The sequence below is a fragment of the Geotrypetes seraphini genome, chromosome 1 (assembly GCF_902459505.1).
Source record: "Geotrypetes seraphini chromosome 1, aGeoSer1.1, whole genome shotgun sequence".
Lineage (NCBI taxonomy): Eukaryota > Metazoa > Chordata > Amphibia > Gymnophiona > Dermophiidae > Geotrypetes > Geotrypetes seraphini.
The window spans coordinates 126,985,720-127,002,945 of record NC_047084.1 but is presented as its reverse complement, the minus strand read 5'-3'; the positions used below and the strand labels follow the sequence as shown (position 1 = coordinate 127,002,945).

The 17,226-nt window shown below is 46.1% G+C and overlaps 1 protein-coding gene across 5 annotated transcripts in view; it reads left to right on the top strand.

Annotated features, from left to right (window-relative positions):
• The window catches only part of PDE5A (phosphodiesterase 5A), a 323,063-nt gene that overhangs the window by 200,974 nt on the left and 104,863 nt on the right, over positions 1-17,226 (top strand). For all 5 annotated transcript variants that reach the window (XM_033938157.1, XM_033938176.1, XM_033938166.1 and 2 more), the window contains 2 exons: positions 8,025-8,092; positions 17,065-17,176. In XM_033938157.1, coding sequence (XP_033794048.1) covers positions 8,025-8,092; positions 17,065-17,176 — 180 coding nt within the window. The remainder of the gene's footprint in view (positions 1-8,024; positions 8,093-17,064; positions 17,177-17,226) is intronic.

Genomic DNA, 17,226 nt, shown 5'->3' with positions numbered 1-17,226 from the left:
ATGCTGCAATCGGTCGGGTGTCTGCTGTTTTTGTATCACTGCCTGCCTGCGCTCACGTTCCAGATCCTCCTGTTGCTCATTGTACTGCAGCATCTGTATGATTATGTGCTCAGGTGGGCATTTTTAGTGTGCATAGTTGACCTGATTTGAGCTATAGGTGAACATGGGGGACACGTCATTGCAAGGGAGGACAAGTCAATTGATTTATTTTATGTTCTGTTTTTACTACAGGGCAGAGGCACTGAAACAGATTCTCAGTGCAGTAGTAGTAGTGACAGGACTCTCTTCTGTCTTCATGGTGTTTCGCAATACTGAGGCTTATATGGATGCTGCGGGGACGGTGACGGGGCGGTGAAAGGGATGGCGGTGATGATGACGGGGCGGTGAAGGGAATGGCGGTGAAGGGGACGGTGAGCCGGAGACAGGGCAGTGACGGGGACAGATTTTTTCCCCGTGTCATTCTCTAACTCCTAACTCCTCTCACCTTGGGTTCTGCATCCCCAACCCTTATGCAAGTTAGATTGTAAGCTCTACAGAGCAGGGACTGTCTATAAATGTCAGCCCACCTCTTTGAGAGTGCTTTCGACTCCTAACTCCTCTCACCTTGGGTTCTGCACCACCAACTCTATATGTTATATCTTGTAAGTTCGTCCGAGCAGGGAACATCTATAAATATCAGCCCAATATGCACAATAGAGATCCCTAATGATAGTGCACGCAACCCTGGAGAGACGCATGGTGGGAGATTTGGCTCTTGGCCCGGGTCGCAAATTTTGTCAGGTGTGGGAGCACTTCTGGCAGTACCTCACACCGCATGCTCGCAGTAGACTTTTGAATCTTTAAGATTTTATTCCCACTCTCAGCTGTTGGACTGGCCATGGATTTTTTTTTGGGGGGGGATGGGAGGGGAACTGATTATATTGTTGAAAATGTTATTTCCTGACTGGTACTACTGTTTGTATTTGCTTCTTACTGCTGGAATAATAAAAATCATTTAAACATAAATATCAGCCCACCTCTTTGAGAGTTCTTACGACTAACTCCTTTCACCTTGGGTTCTGCATCCCCAATCCTCTATGTCAGGGGTACCCAACACGTCGATCGCGATCGACCAGTAGCTCAGGAAGGCAACGCGAGTCGATCACGGAGCCCATCCCGGGCTCCGTGATAGACTTGTGTTGTCGTCCTGATCTACCGGGCCGATCAGCCTTCCTCTCCAGTGTTCTCTCTAGGTCCGCCCAGCTATCATCTGCTGCTGCTGCCGCCGCTGCTGAACATTAAAAAAAAAACAAAAAAAACCGGCTTGGAGATTTCAGCCCGTAGCGAACTTATGCTCCGTGGCTCTAACGTGTGCGTGCCGGCTTCCCTTCTCTTCCCTCAGAAACCGGAAGTTATGTCCGGGGGGGGGGGAGAAAGGAAGCCGGCACGCACATGTTGAGAGCCCTGAAGCAAGCGTTCGCTATGGGCTAAGGCGGGAGACAGGTTAGTGAAGCATTTGCTCTTCTTGCTGCCGGGTCCTGCCTACTTTCTGTTTCCGCGAAGGCAGGACCTGGCAGCATTTCCCCCAATAGGTCGAATGCGATCTTGGGCCAATCAGTCTTCCTCTCCCCGACGGCAGAATTGACGTCGGGGAGAGGAATGCTGGTCGCCGAAGCAGGGACAGCTTGGGGCGGCGTCGGCTTTCAGGCCTTTTATTGGTGGCAATTTGGGTCCTGGTCCCCGATGGCAGTGGCTTGGGGGAGGGCAGGGAGAAAGAAAGAAAAAGGGCAGGCAGGGAGACAGAAGGAAAGAAGAGAAACAGAAAAAAAAAGAAAGGGAGGCAGAGAGAAAGAAAGGGCAGGGAAGAGGAAGGAAAAGTTGGGGGAAGGAATGAGGTCTGGAGGAGAGGAAGCATACAGGCTAAAAGAAGGGAAGAAAGATTGGATGCACAATCAGAAGAACAAAGTGCAACCAGAGACTCATGAAATCACCAGACAAGGTAGGAAAAATGATTTTATTTTAAATTTAGTGATCAAAATGTGTCTGAATTTATATCTGCTGTCTATATTTTACAATATGGTCCCCTTTTACTAAACCACAATAGAGGTTTTTAGCACAGGGAGCCTATGAGCATCGAGAGCAGCACTGGGCATTCAGCGCAGCTCCCTGTGCTAAAAACTGCTATCGTGGTTTAGTAAAAAGGGAGGGGGGTATTTGTCTGTTTTTGTATGGTTGTTAGTGAGGTGACAGTGCATAGAGTCGTCTGCTTTGACCTCTTTGAAAAACCCTGGAATAGGAATGATAATTAACATTTTCTATGCGTACAGTGTGCTTTGTGGTTTTTTTTAATTTTATTGTTGGTAGATCATTTTGACTTGGTCATTTTAAAAGTAGCTCACAAGCCCAAAAAGTGTGGGCACCCCTGCTCTATGTCATGACATGAGGTGTACCCATTATACTACTTCTGTCTGTCCAAGTTAGATGGTAAGCTCTTCAGAGCAGGGACTGTCTATAAATGTCAGTTCACCTCTTTGAGAGTGCTTTCGACTCCTAACTCCTCTCACCTTGGGTTCTGCATCCTCAACCCTATATGTCATGTCTGTCTGTCCAAGTTAAATTGTAAGCTCTTCTGAGTAGGGACTGTCTATAAATGTCAATATGTACAGCGCTGCGTATGCTTTTATATAAGTGATAAATAGTAGCAGTAGAAAAGGCCATTCTTGAACCATTCTGTATCTCCATACCTGGTTCGAACTGTAGCTGTTTGATTGTCGTAGAGCAATCTGTTTAACCCCATCAGGTGCGCTGGCACTCCTTCCTCACTCAGTGCTTCCCAAAGCTTGTTTTACTCAACACAGCCAAAAGCCTTGGCATAATCAATGAAACACAGGGAGAGCTGCTTCTGGTACTTTGGGACTTAATTCGGCTTCCGGCAGCCGGTGTTGAAAGAAACCTTGATTGCCGTCAACCCCCCCAAGAGTCTTTCTGCAGCGTGGTTAACAAAATGCTCTTCTCTTGCCCGACTGGCTGTGGATTTTGAATTTCTGGAAGATGGACCTTGAATAACTGAAGAGAGAGATGTTCAATTAACTGGTGGAAGAAATGGTGCAAATTCCGGAAGGAGAGAGAGCTTGGAATGTGTTGCTTCCTAAGCCCAAGATGGAGATGATTGCTCTGTTGGGACGAGTGGAAAATATAGAAAAGGACTAAGGGCTCTGGAGTTGAACTTTGGGCTGTGGCAAGAAACCAGGCAGATCTTGGAGACTGCAGGGAATGGATGACATACAACATGTAACTATGAGAACAGGAAGCTGCTAGTTGTTTTTTTGCCTACAGGCTGTGAAAGCAAAACAAAATGGAAGCGTGCACGGACAAACAGTGGGGCAGGAAAGAACATGTCATGATGCGCAGTGGGAAATATTAACCTCATACGAACCCTGGAGCTAGGCCCTAATTCAGGACATGTTGGATGATAACTCGTACATGGAAAGAGTGTTCTTACGCTGTTTCCAGAGCACGTCTCTGATCATTTTCCATCCCGTAGGAGGGTATCTGGTGAGACTATATGTACTCACGGCTTGGGAGGGGAAGTATCTTTTTCTGAAGTTTTAACGATTAGGTTGTGCCGGCCTAGGATAAGAAAATCTCCTATTCTCTCAAGTCAAGGAGGAGTATTTATTGATTTATTTTTAACATTTCTGTACCGTTTTATTCCCCAGATGGTTTACTGCTAACCTGTTCTGGAGGCCCTGACCTGGTGCTTTTACCTGGCTCAGTGGTATTGCTGGCCCAATAGGGAAGCAGTCATGCCACACGGTTCCTTTTTCTACCATGCTGAGCTGATTGCTGAACTAGTCATCCCTGGATGCCCTCTTATAGTTCACACGACCTCTCTGTGTAGAGTGGACTGAACAATCCTCCTCCCTTTAGCTGGAAACAGTGCAGTGCCCAGAGACCAAGAAGACTCTGGGCCCTGGATAATCCTTTCCGCCCAACAAGACCTACCAATTTATTGTCCCCTGGGGGTATCTACTAGGCATGAGCAGCCCAAACGTGTTTGTGTTGTATCATACAGATTTCTTTAGTTTTGTAATTTTTATTCATTATGGGAGCAATATTATTAAGTGTGCACTGATTCCGAAAGAGTTAACGACATCCAAAAATACAAAGTTTTGTAGGCTTTTTCCTGCCATTTTGGTGGGAAAAAACATGAAACATGGGAACAGCCAATGCACTTCAATGAAGACAACTCCCTCTGTGCTGAAAGAATGGGAAGAGTGTGTTGTGTGCATATGCCAGGGGACGCCGAAAAGTTCTCAGCCCAACCAAGAAGAGAATGACCTGGAGATGGTTCAATCAACGATCTGAAACTACATCAAAACAGAGAATTTTGTTTCTGCAAATTGGCTCTTAATGAAATGAGAACACTCTTTTTCAGGTACAGAGGCAAAATATCGCTCAGAAATGAGGAAGTTGGGTGGTTGGACTGAGAACTTTTCAACACCCCCTCATAAGGGGAAGAAGACATAACACCGATAGGAGCCACAGCGTGTTGTAAAGGTCACTGAATTGTGACTGTACCAACGCGGCTCTAAGACTACAGCATTGGTCAATCTTCTAATTTTTCTACATGTCGAGTGTCCATAGTGTGAATATATCTTGATATTTGTAAAAAAAAATGAATTCAGACATCTTTAGACACATCCCCAAACAATCACTGAATGCTGCACTAGTCCAGTCGCATTTAATCAATCACAAAAGATGAACATAAGAATAGCCATACTGGGGGAGAGACAAGATGGCGTCGCAGTAAGATCTTGCCTGCTTTGAATGTTTCCTGTTCGGTTTGTAACTGATGTTCATTCTTCATCCTGAAAAGAAGAGGAAAATTGGCTGCAACTGCCTGGCAGCCAGAACTTATCTCTATTACGGCTTTCGACTAGCTCCAGCAGAGCATAGCAGCCATAAAATAACTGTCATGGAAGACCTACTTGTGGGGGAGAGGCTGACTTTTTTTACAACAAAGGTGTAGGCCCTTGTAACCTCTGACTTGTAGGTTCTTCAGATAGAGCGTCTGAGTTACACTCTCAGAAGAAGAGGGGAACCAAGACCTGTTTCGGCCAATAATGTGCCGATCTTGTTTGTCTTACAGCAAAGTCTTCTCTATGAGAAGGACTGGAAGATACACATAAAGAGGACCCATCCCCCAGTAAAGGAGAAAGGCGTCTGATGCTAGTCTGCTGTATGATCTGAGCCTTGAACAAAACTGGGAGACTTTGCTGTTGATATGACACAAAGATCCACTGAAGGATGCCACACTCTCAGAAGGTCTTCTGGGCAACACCCATGTCAAGTGACCACTTCTGCAGCTGCAACATCCTGCCCAGTCTTGTCTAAATACACCACAAATAGTGCTCTCCCTCTCTCCAGTTCTCTCATCACCCAGTCAAAGAGATTAATCAGATTTGTCTGATAAGACCTGCCTCTAGTGAATCCATGTTGCCTCGGGCCCTGTAATCCACGGGATTCTAGAAACTGTGTGAGGACAAAGCAATGGGGCTGGATGCTGTACATCGGAGGGTACTAAGAACATAAGAATAGCCTTACTGGGCAGATGAATGGTCCATCTAGCCCAGTATCCCGTCTTCGCAGAGGCCAATCCTGGCAAAAACCCAAATTGAAGCACCATTCCATGCTACTGTCCCATGTCTGTCTCAACAAGACTATGGACTTTTCCTCCAGGAATTTGTCCAAACCTTTTTTAAAACCAGCTCATTAACTGTTCTTACCACATCCTCTGGCAACGTGTTCCAGAGCTTGACTATTCTCTGAGTGAAAAAATATTTCCTTCTATTGGTTTTAAAAGTATTACTCTGTAACTTCATCGAGTGTCCCCTAGTCTTTGTAAATCTTGATGCAGTAAAAAATTAATCCACTTGTATCTGTTCAACACCACTCATGATTTGTAGTCTTCAGTCATATCTAAACTGAGCTACGATTTGTGAGTCTCTCTATGCCTACAAAGGTTCAAGGCGATGTACAATTTGAATGAGGCTAAAAGGAAGAGGGAGGAGAGAGGAAGAGAAGAGGGGGTTTAAAGTTGTCTCTTTTCCAAGCTAAAGAGCCCTAAACGTTTTAGTCTTTCCTCATACGAGAGGCATTCCATCCCCTTTATCATTTTGGTCGCTCTTCTTTGAACATTTTCTAGTGCCACTATATCTCTTTTGAAATAAGGAGACCAGAACTGAACGCAATACTCCAGGTGAGCTCGCACTGTGGAGCGATATAGAGGCATTATAATAATAATAATAACAGCTTATATACCGCAATACCGTGAAGTTCTATGCGGTTTACAAAGATTAAGCATTATAATATATTCAGTCTTGTTAACCATCCCTTTTCTAATAATTGCCTTCTTGGCCGCTGCCACCACACATTGGGCAGAAGGTTTCAGCGTATAGTCTAGATCCTTTTCTTGAGCGCTGACCCCCAAGGTGGTCCCTAGCATCCGATAACTATGATTTGGGTATTCTTCCCAATGTGCATCACTTGGCAGATGAAATTCAATGTGGACAAATGCAATTTGGATGCCCAGTCTTCCAATTTCCTAAGGTCTTCTTGCAGTTTTTCACAGTTCGCATGTGTTTTAATAACTTTGAACAGTTTAGTGTCATCTGCAGATTTAGTCACCTCGCTCATAGTTCCAATTTCCAGATCATTTATAAATAAGTTAAATAGCACCAATTCCAGCACAGATCCCTGTGTCACTCCACTGTTTTCTCTCCTGTATTGAAAAAAATGGCCATTCAACCCTACCCTCTGTTTTCTATCCGATAACCAGTTCTTAATCCACAATTGAACATTGCCTTCTATCCCATGGCTCTTTAATTTTCTCAGGACCCTCTCATGAGGAACTTTGTTAAAAGTCTTCTGGAAATCTAGATACACTGCATCAACCAGCTCATGGTTATCCACATGTTTATTCACACCTTCAAAGAATTCAAGCAAATTGGTGAGGCAAGATCTCCCTCGGCTGAACCCATGCTGACTCCGTCTCATTAAATCATGTTTGTCTACTGAAGAAACTTAGGGAAGTTCTGGTGGCTCCATTGGCTGGTCTTTTTCAATACTTCTCTAGAGTCGGGAGGCGGAAGATTTCAGCACATCGTCTACAATGACACCTGTCTTTTTCTCGGGTGCATAGCATCTGGTAACTATTTGATTTGGATTATTCTTCCCAATGTGCATCACTTTGCATTTGTTCACATTAAATTTCAACTGCCATTTGAACATAACATAAGAATTATCTACCTAGATCCCAAGTAGTAAAACAGATTTTATGCTGCTTATCCTAGGAATAAGCAGTGGATTTCCCCAAGCCATCTCAATGGCCTATGGCCTTCTCTTTTATGAAATTATGCAAATCTTTTTTAACCCCTGCTAAGCTAACTGATTTCTCCACAGTCTATGAGGAAAGTCTTGGAGAAGAGATGACTCAGGGGAGATATGATAGAGGTCTATAAAATAGTGTGGGTAGATGTGAATTGTTTGTTTACACTTTCCCCCCAAAAAACAAACCTATGACTAGAGGGCATGCAATGAAGCTACTAAGTAATAGATTAAAACAACATAGAAAATATTTCTTCATTCAATGTGTTGGTAAGCTCTGGAATTCATTGCCAGAGAATGTAGTGAAAACAGTTAGTATAGCATGATTAAAAAAAAAAGTTTGGATAATTTCCTAAAAAGAAAAGTTCATAAGCCATTAATGAAATGGACTTGGGAAAATCCAATGCCTATTTCTAGGATAAGCAGCATAAAATCTGTTTTTACTTTCTTGGGATCTTGCCAAGTACTTGTGACCTGGATTGGCCACTGTTAGAAACAGAATATTGTACTTGATGGACCTTCGGTCTGCCAGTATGGTGACTCTTATGTTGGCATGGGATGAATGATAGAACAAAAGCCAGAAGTTGAAATTGGTGCTCTGGAATTAGCTGGTGTATGGTGTGGTGCCTTTTCTGACCAGACTTCTCTGTTTATAGAATTCCTTCTCCAGTGTCCTCCATACGGAGAGTAAGGATGTGGAAGAATCAGCCATGGCTATCAAAAGGTGAGCGAGCATTGCTTCTAATCTGAGAAATTCTGATGTCTCCTGGAAGAGAGCAAGGTTTTGGAGGAAAATGGACCTTCTTTAGTTTCTGCTTTCTTATGTAGGCCAGTGTTCTGTCCTCAACATTGCTGTCTGAGTTTCTAGACATCAAGGTACACTGCAGATATCAAAAGTGCTGCAATGATCCTGCTTCAGTACAAACAGGATATCTCACTTTCTACAGACTTCACTTGTGTGTAGGCTAAAAAGAGAAAATTGCTTGCAGGGTACAGGAGAGAAATTGCAGTTAGCCACCTTAGAATTAGGATCTCTGATGCAGAGGGAAGGGGCCAGTAGGATTAAAAGTTACATCCTGAGCTAGGGAATGTGAGAATAGAGAGACTCTGGTAGCACTGAAGAGAATGGGTCATGTATTTGAGGACCATAGGATTAAAGGTTGCCTAACCCTAGTAGATACCTGAGTTAATCTGGGCATACCAGATAATTTGAAAATGCAAGCAGAAAAGAGGCAATTTTCCCTCCATGACCTTATAAACTCCAACCTGGTCAATCATTCCCCAGTCCAGTATATCATAGCTGGACTCGAAACACATAGATAGCATTAAACACTGAGTCCCAAACTATAAATACAGTATATTCAGTGGCTTGGGCCATGTCGTACATATTTGTTGGGGGTATCCTGAAAACCTGACCGGCTAGGGGCCCCCAGAATAGGTTTGGGGACTACTGCCCTATAATGTAAAGGCTCTTTAAGATATGATCAGTCAGATGGTGTAATGGATCGATCGAAGGTAGAAAGACTCAAATGCAAGGGTGGCCATGTGCTTGTTGTACAAACCTGCTTTGTGTTAAGACCTGAAATGACTTCAGATTTCCCTGTAGTCTGACTTTTGTTTGCAGGCAGAACATTTACCAGAAGAATTTGGGCCTAACTCCTGGGTGTCGTTGAGTATAATTATCATTCAACCGCTAGGTGCCATTTCAAGAATCGGCCCAATACCCTAATTTTCTGTGTTAAGCATATTGGCTTCTACATGAACAGTTGACAAACCTCTTCCTTGAAACCTGTTCTCCTATTATATAGTTTTAAATATGGAACTTTGGGGTCCATGATATTATTCCAATAGACAAATCATGGTCACCCCTTATTGAGACTTCGGATAAGGCTGAGGATTGTACAGCATGTGGCTTGCTCATTCTCTGAACCTTCTCTTAGAAGTGCAGTTGTAATAAGAACATAAGAATAGCCTTACTGGGTCAGACCAATGGTCTATCAAGCCCAGTAGCCTGTTCTCACGGTGGCCAATGCAGGTCATTAGTACCTGGCCAATAACCATGGAGTAGCAACATTCCATGCTACTGATCCAGGGCAAGCGGTGGTTTCCTCCATGTCTTTCTCAATTACAGACTATGGACTTTTCCTCCAGGAAATTGTCCAAACCTTTCTTAACATATTTCCTCCTATTGGTTTTAAAAGTATTTTGCTGTAACTTCATCGAGTGTCCCCTATTCTTTGTAATTTTTGACACAGTGAAAAATCGATCCACTTGTACACATTCTAAATCACTCAGGATTTAGTAGACTTCAATCATATCTCCCCTCAGCTGTCTCTTTTCCAAGCTGAAGAGCCCTAACCTTATTAGTCTTTCCTCATATGAGAGCAGTTCCATCCCCTTTATCATCTTCATTGCTCTTCTTTGAACCTTTTCTAGTGCCGCTATATCTTTCTTGAAGTAAGGAGACCAGAATTGAACGCAGTACTTCAGGTGAGGTCGCACCATGGAGCAATACAGGGGCATTATAACATTCTTAGTCTTGTTAACCATCCCTTTTTTAATAATTCCTAGCATCCTGTTTGCGTTTTTGGCCGCCATCTGAGGGGGGAAGGTTTCATCGTATTGTTTACAACAGTGGTTCCCAACCCTGTCCTGGAGGACCACCAGGCCAATCGGGTTTTCAGGCTACCCTAATGAATATGCATGAGAGAGTTTTGCATATAATGGAAGTGACAGGCATGCAAATCTGCTCAATGTATATTCATTAGGGCTAACCTGAAAATCCGATCCCAAAGTCTGTTTTCTCTGTCTCCAGCAGGTGTTGGTCTTGGTGAGCTGTACCCATCTCCCCTTGTTAGGGCTGTTGGCATTTGTTTAGGGCTCCTTGTCCCCATTCTGGTGCTGGACGGAGCTTAGAGGGACCTTGTTTAGGGGTCCGTCCGTCCGACCTTGGGATGCTGTAGATGGGCTGGAGTGAGCTTTGATGAAGACTTCAGTAGTTGGAACCTAAGCACAGTACTGGGCAGAGCTTTGGATTCTTGCCCAGAAATAGCTAAGAAGAAGAAAACTTTTTTTTTTTTAATTGAATCAGGTTGGGCAGACAGGATGGACTATGCAGATCTTTATCTGCCATCATCTACTATGTTACACTTGCCAGGTCTTGTGCTTGGTCCCCCCCCTTCCTCTACTTCCCCAAAATTTTGTAGAGGTGCCTCAGCTGTAAGCCTTGCTACCAATACAGGCAAGAAATACAACTTTGAGAGCCAGTGGAGTCTGTTCTATAAAAATAAACAAACTCAAAAATCCTGAGGCATTGCCGGCCTGAAGAGGTTGTTCAGTGCTGAGTAATTGATTTTTGTATTAACCAGCACTTTTGTTTTACAGCTAGGTCACGTATTGCTCAATGAGCACTTTCACCGGGAGAAAGTGCTCACTGTGCTCCAGACGCGAGGCACTTGCGGCTGGCCTGTGCAGGCCACCGCGAAGGGGTAGCCTTTCACGAGTGATTCGCGAACCGGCAGCTGACAGCGGGGAAGGCCAGGTTTCCTTCGCCGCCCACGCAGGGGTTTCCTAGCCGCTGACAATTAGGGTAAAAAAGGATTCCCTTACCGCCGATTCTGCTGGGGATTCCCTTTTCGTGGCTGCTGGCTTGCCTGCTTTAGCGGCTGGGACAGTTCAGGCTTCCCAGACGCTACAGGCCTTGGAGGGGTCGTTTTCGGCGGGAACCTCTCCATTTTTGGCAGGAAGCACCTCCATTTTGTCTGCAGCCTCGGGTGACCTTGTATTGGAAAGACAGGGGTAGGTTTCTGATGGGTCTTCTGCTTTGGCAGTGAGTCCCATTGAGCCGCCAGAGAGTTTCCCCTCTGATTTTCTTTTTGCCTTATGCAAGGCTTACTTTCAAGTGGCCGGGGGTCCTGCTTCCACCTGGGGAATTCGGGAGGGGGGGAGGGGATGTTCCCTCCGCATCCACTCCAGTCCAGCCACCCTCAACACCAGTCACGTCCCTCCTCCTCCTCCTCCCTCATCCAAGCAGCTGCTGGTAGCTTGGTACGAAGATTTTGTTCCTGAGGAGCAGTTTTCTGTAGATGAGGACCTGGACCTTTTGGGAGCCCTCCAGGATCCTCTCGGGGGGACGGATTAGAGAGTTGCACGAGGACAGAAATCCCATCCGTCCCTGCCAAAGTCCCACCCGTCCCCGTGAGGACTCCCACCCGTCCCCGCAAGGAATCCCTCCGTCCCTGCGAAGAATCCCCTCCGTCCCCGCGAGGAATCCCCTACATCCCCGCTTGTCCCTATAAACTTCAGAAATAGTTATTTCAGTTAATTATGTTACTGAATTAAAGGCTCTGGTAGAAACCCATTTAAAAATAAGCAAAAAGACTTTATTAATTTGGAAATATTAATTGGGAAGAATACATACTTTGTAAACGGGTTTCTACCAGAGCCTCTAATGTTTATAAATTTTTATCAACACAACTACGAGATTCCCCATCAACATGGTTTTACGAAGGGAAGATCCTGCCAATCAAATCTGATCAGCTTCTTTGACTGGGTAACAAGAAAGCTGGATATAGGGAAGTCCCTGGACGTCGTGTACTTGGACTTCAGCAAAGCATTTGATAGCGTCCCACACCGCAGGTTATTGAGCAAGATGGGTTCGATGGGATTGGGTGAAACATTAATCGCATGGGTTAGGGACTGGCTTAGAGGTAGACTTCAGAGGGTAGTGGTAAACGGTACCCTCTCCGATACGACGGAGGTGATCAGCGGAGTGCCGCAGGGCTCGGTCTTGGGCCCGATCCTATTTAACATCTTCGTAAGAGACTTGGCTGAGGGGCTTCGAGGTAAAATTACATTATTCGCTGATGATGCCAAACTATTGCAACATAGTAGGCAACCGCACAACAGATGAAAGCACAGTGCCCGACAAAAGCTCAATGCCCGATAGTATGACGCAGGACCTACTCCTGCTGGAGCATTGGTCAGAGACTTGGCAACTAAGTTTCAATGGCAAAAAATGCATGGTCATGCACCTTGGCGGCAAAAATCCATGCAGGACTTACACCCTAAATGGTGAGATCCTAGCAAGGACTGTAGCAGAACGTGACTTGGGGGTGATCATTAGCGAAAACATGAAGACTGCCAATCAAGTGGAGAAAGCTTCATCCAGGGCTAGACAAATCATGGGCTGTATCTGTAGAAGTTTCGTCAGCCGTAAGCCCGAGGTCATAATGCCGTTGTACAGATCCATGGTGAGACCCCATCTGGAATACTGTGTACAATTCTGGAGGCCGCATTATCAAAAAGATGTGCGGAGAGTTGAGTCGGTTCAGCGAATGGCCACCAGGATGGTCTCAGGACTCAAGGATCTCCCGTATGAGGAACGACTGGGTAAGTTGCAGCTGTACTCACTCGAGGAACGCAGAGAGAGGGGAGACATGATCGAGACGTTCAAATATGTCACGGGCCGTATCGAGGTGGAAGAGGATCTCATTTTCCTTAAAGGACCCACAGCAACAAGAGGGCATCTGTTGAAAATCAGGGGTAGGAAATTTCATGGCGACACCAGAAAATATTTCTTCACCGAAAGGGTGGTTGACCACTGGAATAATCTTCCACAACAGGTAATTGAGGCCAGCAGCATGCCAGATTTTAAGAAAAGATGGGATTGGCATGTGGGATCTCTTCATGAAGGTAGTTAAGGGGTGGGCCATTAGTGTGGGCAGACTAGATGGGCCGTGGCCCTTTTCTGCCCTCATTTTCTATGTTTCAACTAATATACTACTTTATCCTGAAGCAAAAAAAAAGAATTTTTTTCCTACCTTTGTTGCCTGGTTTCTGCTTTCCTCATGTTCTCATTCAATTCCTTCCATCCACTGTCTCTCTTCTCTCTGCGTCTTCCATTTGCTCTGTTACTGTGCCTCTCCCTTTCTCCCCCTTCCAAATTGGTCTGGCACCCATCTTCTTCCCTCCGCTCCCCCCATAGTCTGGCATCTCTGTCTTCTTCCCTGCCAGCGTCTTCTCCCCACTTTCTCTTCCCCATGTCCTTTCAGCGTCCTTCTCCCCCCCTCTCCATGTCCTTTCAGCGTCCTTCTCCACCCCTTTGTCTTCTCCATGTCCTTTCAGCGTCCTTCTCCCCCCTCTGTCTTTCACATGTGCTTTCAGTGTCCTTCTCCCCCCTGTCTTCTCAATGTCCTTTCAGCGTACTTCTCCCCCCCTCCCGTCCTCCCCATGTCCTTTCAGCGTCCTTCTCCACCCCTTTGTCTTCTCCATGTCCTTTCAGCGTCCTTCTCCACCCCTTTGTCTTCTCCATGTCCTTTCAGCGTCCTTCTCCCCCTCTGTCTTCCCCATGTCCTTTCAGCGTCCTTCCCCCCTGTCTTCCCCATGTCCTTTCAGCGTCCTTCTCCACCCCTTTGTCTACCCCAGTGCTTTCAGCGTCCTTCTCCCCCTCAGTTTTACCCATTTCCCTTAAGCGTCTTTTCTTCTCCACTCCACCTTTCCTCCCTTTCTCCCTCCCTGCCCCTTACCTTTGTTGCGCTTCCCCATCCGACCGACAACAGAACAGGCCCGGTCGGACAAACCTCCCTGTCCTTTAGCCGCGGATCTAAATTACCTTCTTACAGCAGCTGGAGTATTGAAGCTGCTGTAAGAAGGTAATTTAGATTCGCGGCTACAGGGCAGGGAGATTTGTCGGCCGGATCTGTTGTCGGTCGGTCGGGGGAAGCGCCAAAAGGGTAAGGGACCTGACTGGCTGTGCACACTCCCCCCCATCACTGCACCCGAGGCGGACCGCCCCCTCCCCCCCTTTGGTACGCCATTGCCTTCTCCCTACATGCCCTGCCGCACACAGCCGACCGGAAGTCTTCCCGATGTCAGCGCTGACGTCGGAGGAAGGGAGGGCTTTGCTTAAGCCCTCCCTCCGACGTCAGCACTGACATCGGGAAAATTTCTGTGCGGCTGTGTGCTGTGGCAGGGCAGGTAAGGAGAAAGAGACTAGCCTCGCAGCTCGAGTGCGATCCAACCCCGCAGGAACCCCACGACCCTCGGAGGCGTCCCCACAGGATCCCCGTGACCCAAAGGGGGAACCCGCGGGTCCCGCGGGATTCCCGTCGTCCCCGTTCCCGTGCAGCTCTCTAATCCAGAGTCCACCATAGGAGTCGGCACCCAAGGAAAAGATCTGGCTATCATTGTGGACACTACACTGAAATCTTTTGTCCAGTTTGCAACTGCAGTAAATAAAAGCAAACCGGGAGCTAGGGATTATTAGGAAAGGATGATAAATAAGACCAAGAATATTATAATGACCCTGTATTGCTCCAATTCGGGCACCTCACAGGAGGCAGGCGCTCCGGCGAGGAATCTAGGACCAGCTGTGTGTGGTTGAAGTCACTTCCATAGTTGTTTTTAGTGGGGGAGACAGGAGAGGGCAACCAGAGCACCTGCGAGTGAAGGAAATCAGTCGCGGTATGCTCCGATTGCCGCTTCCTGCATTAAAGTCGGGCTTCACTAATCAGGAGCTGCGTGTCAAAGCAGCTCCTGATTGATGAGGCCCAACTTTAGTGCAGGAAGAGATGGTCGGAGCATACCACGAGTGATTTCCCTCACTCTCAGGTGCTCCGGCTGCCCTCTCCTGCCCAGTTATTTGCAGTCGCAGTGTCTCGCGGTTGGAAAATACTGTGAATGACCGGGACTGTGAATCGCTGACCTCGAATGACCGGGAGAGTAATGTATATATAGTGGAATTAGAAAAGGTGAAAGAAGAGCCACCAAGATGATAAAGGGGATCAAACTCCTCTCGTATGAGGAAAGACTAAAACGGTTATGGCTCTTCAGCTTGGAAAAAAGACGCTGAGAGAAGATATGATTGAAGTCTACAAAATCCTGAGTGGAGTAGAACAGGTACAAGTAGATCGATGTTTTACTCCGTCAAAAATTACAAACATTAGGGGACACTGGATGGAGTTATAGGAAAATACTTTTAAAACCAATAGGAGGAAATGTTTTTTCACTCAGAGAATAGTTAAGCTCTGGACCGTGTTGCCAGAAAACATGGTCATCGTAGCTAATTTTAAAAAGGGGTTGGTCATGTTCTTAGAGGAAAAGTCCATAGTCTGCTATTGATAGAGACATGGGGGAAGGCACTGCTGGCCCTGGATCAGTAGCATGGAATGTTTCTCTCGGGTACTTGTAACCTGGATTGGCCACTGGGTTAAATGGACCATTGGCTGTACTTATGTGATGATACCCCTGAGCAAGGGCAAGTGGGTTTGTTAAGCGAAGTCTTAGTAATGCAGCAATAATTAATGAGGGCCCCATTACAAGAAGAATATATAAAATCAAACAAATGGTTTACAGAGGAATTATGGTTGTTAAAACAACAGGAAATACATGAGAACTGTCCTATTGCAAATATCCATCAAGCCCAGTATCCTGTTTCCAGCAGTGGCCAACCAGGTCCCAAGTACCTGGCAGAAAGCCAAAGAGTAGAGAGCTGAGATTGTGATGTCATAATGCCTCATTCCAACAATGCTTTAGAGCCAGCCTCATCTGTGATGTCACAATGGCTCGACTGTCCTGTACTGGCTCACATAAGAACATAAGAATTGCCCTACTGGGACAGACCAAAGGTTCATCAAGCCCATTATCCTGTTTCCAACAGTGGCCAACCCAGGTCCCAAGTACCTGGCAAGATCCTAAAGAAGTGAAACCGATTTTATGCTGTGGCAAAAGTCGTGTAATGTAAACTTAAGGAGGGAAAAATTGCTGTGCACTTCAGTCTAAATGTCTGACCCATGAGAGCAAGCTCTGCTCTGTAGCCTGAGGTATGTCTCGGGTCTCTCCTGAGAGACTGTGCTGTGAAAACCCTCTCCTGAGCAGAAATGGAGCCTTTCTAACTCCCAGACCCCCAACCCTTTCTCCAGATTGAATGCAGTTTCCACATGCTTTCCCTTGCTGCTTCAGGATACAGAACATGACTCCCTTAGATAGCTGTTTGAAAACATATCTTCATCCCTGGTGGAGCCAAAAGCCTCAGGATGCTTCCCAGAGTTTGCCAGTAGACGATGGGGCTGGTGTCCATTGTAGAATGTCTGAGCAGTGCTAAAGAAAGCAAAAGAATGTGGGCACTGTTCCACACCTACGTTATCGCTGCGTTCTAGGCAAAGAAAGAAAATTCCCCAAAAGATAAGCGGGTTCATTCAAGCTGTGGCGTGGGTTGGTAGAGAAATTTCTGTGCAGTTGTATCCAAGGAGATAGAAACGTAGAAGATGACGGCAGATAAGGGCCATAGCCCATCAGGTCTGCCCACTCTACTGACCCACCCCCAAGTCTACTATCCAAGGGATCCCACTCCTGGTGACAGGTTCCCTTGGCTTAACCCTCTAAGGGATCCCACATGGGCATCCCATTTGCTCTTAAATTCTTGCACACTGTTTGCCTCGATCAGCTGCACCGGGAGCTCGTTCCAAGGATCAACCACTCTCTCGGTGAAGAAATATTTCCTGAGTTTGAGCGGATGCCCTCTTGTGGCTGAGGGTCCTTTGAGAAAGAGAATATCTTCTTCCATCTCAATACGGCCGGTAATATAGTTAAACGTCTCGATCAGCTCTGTAGTACCAGGACAGGCTGTGCAGGGGTTAGTCATACACACTCAACTCCTTGAAGGGCAACCATCTTTATTTTCTCTTTTTCTTCCAGGCGGGACCATGATATGAACTCATTAAATTACATGTATGCCCAGTATGTGGCCAATACCATGGAGCCTCTGAATATTCCTGATGTCTGGAAGGACAGACGCTTTCCCTGGACGGTAAGTATGTGAAAGTCAACTCCTGTTCAGAGGACAGACAGACAAGGCAT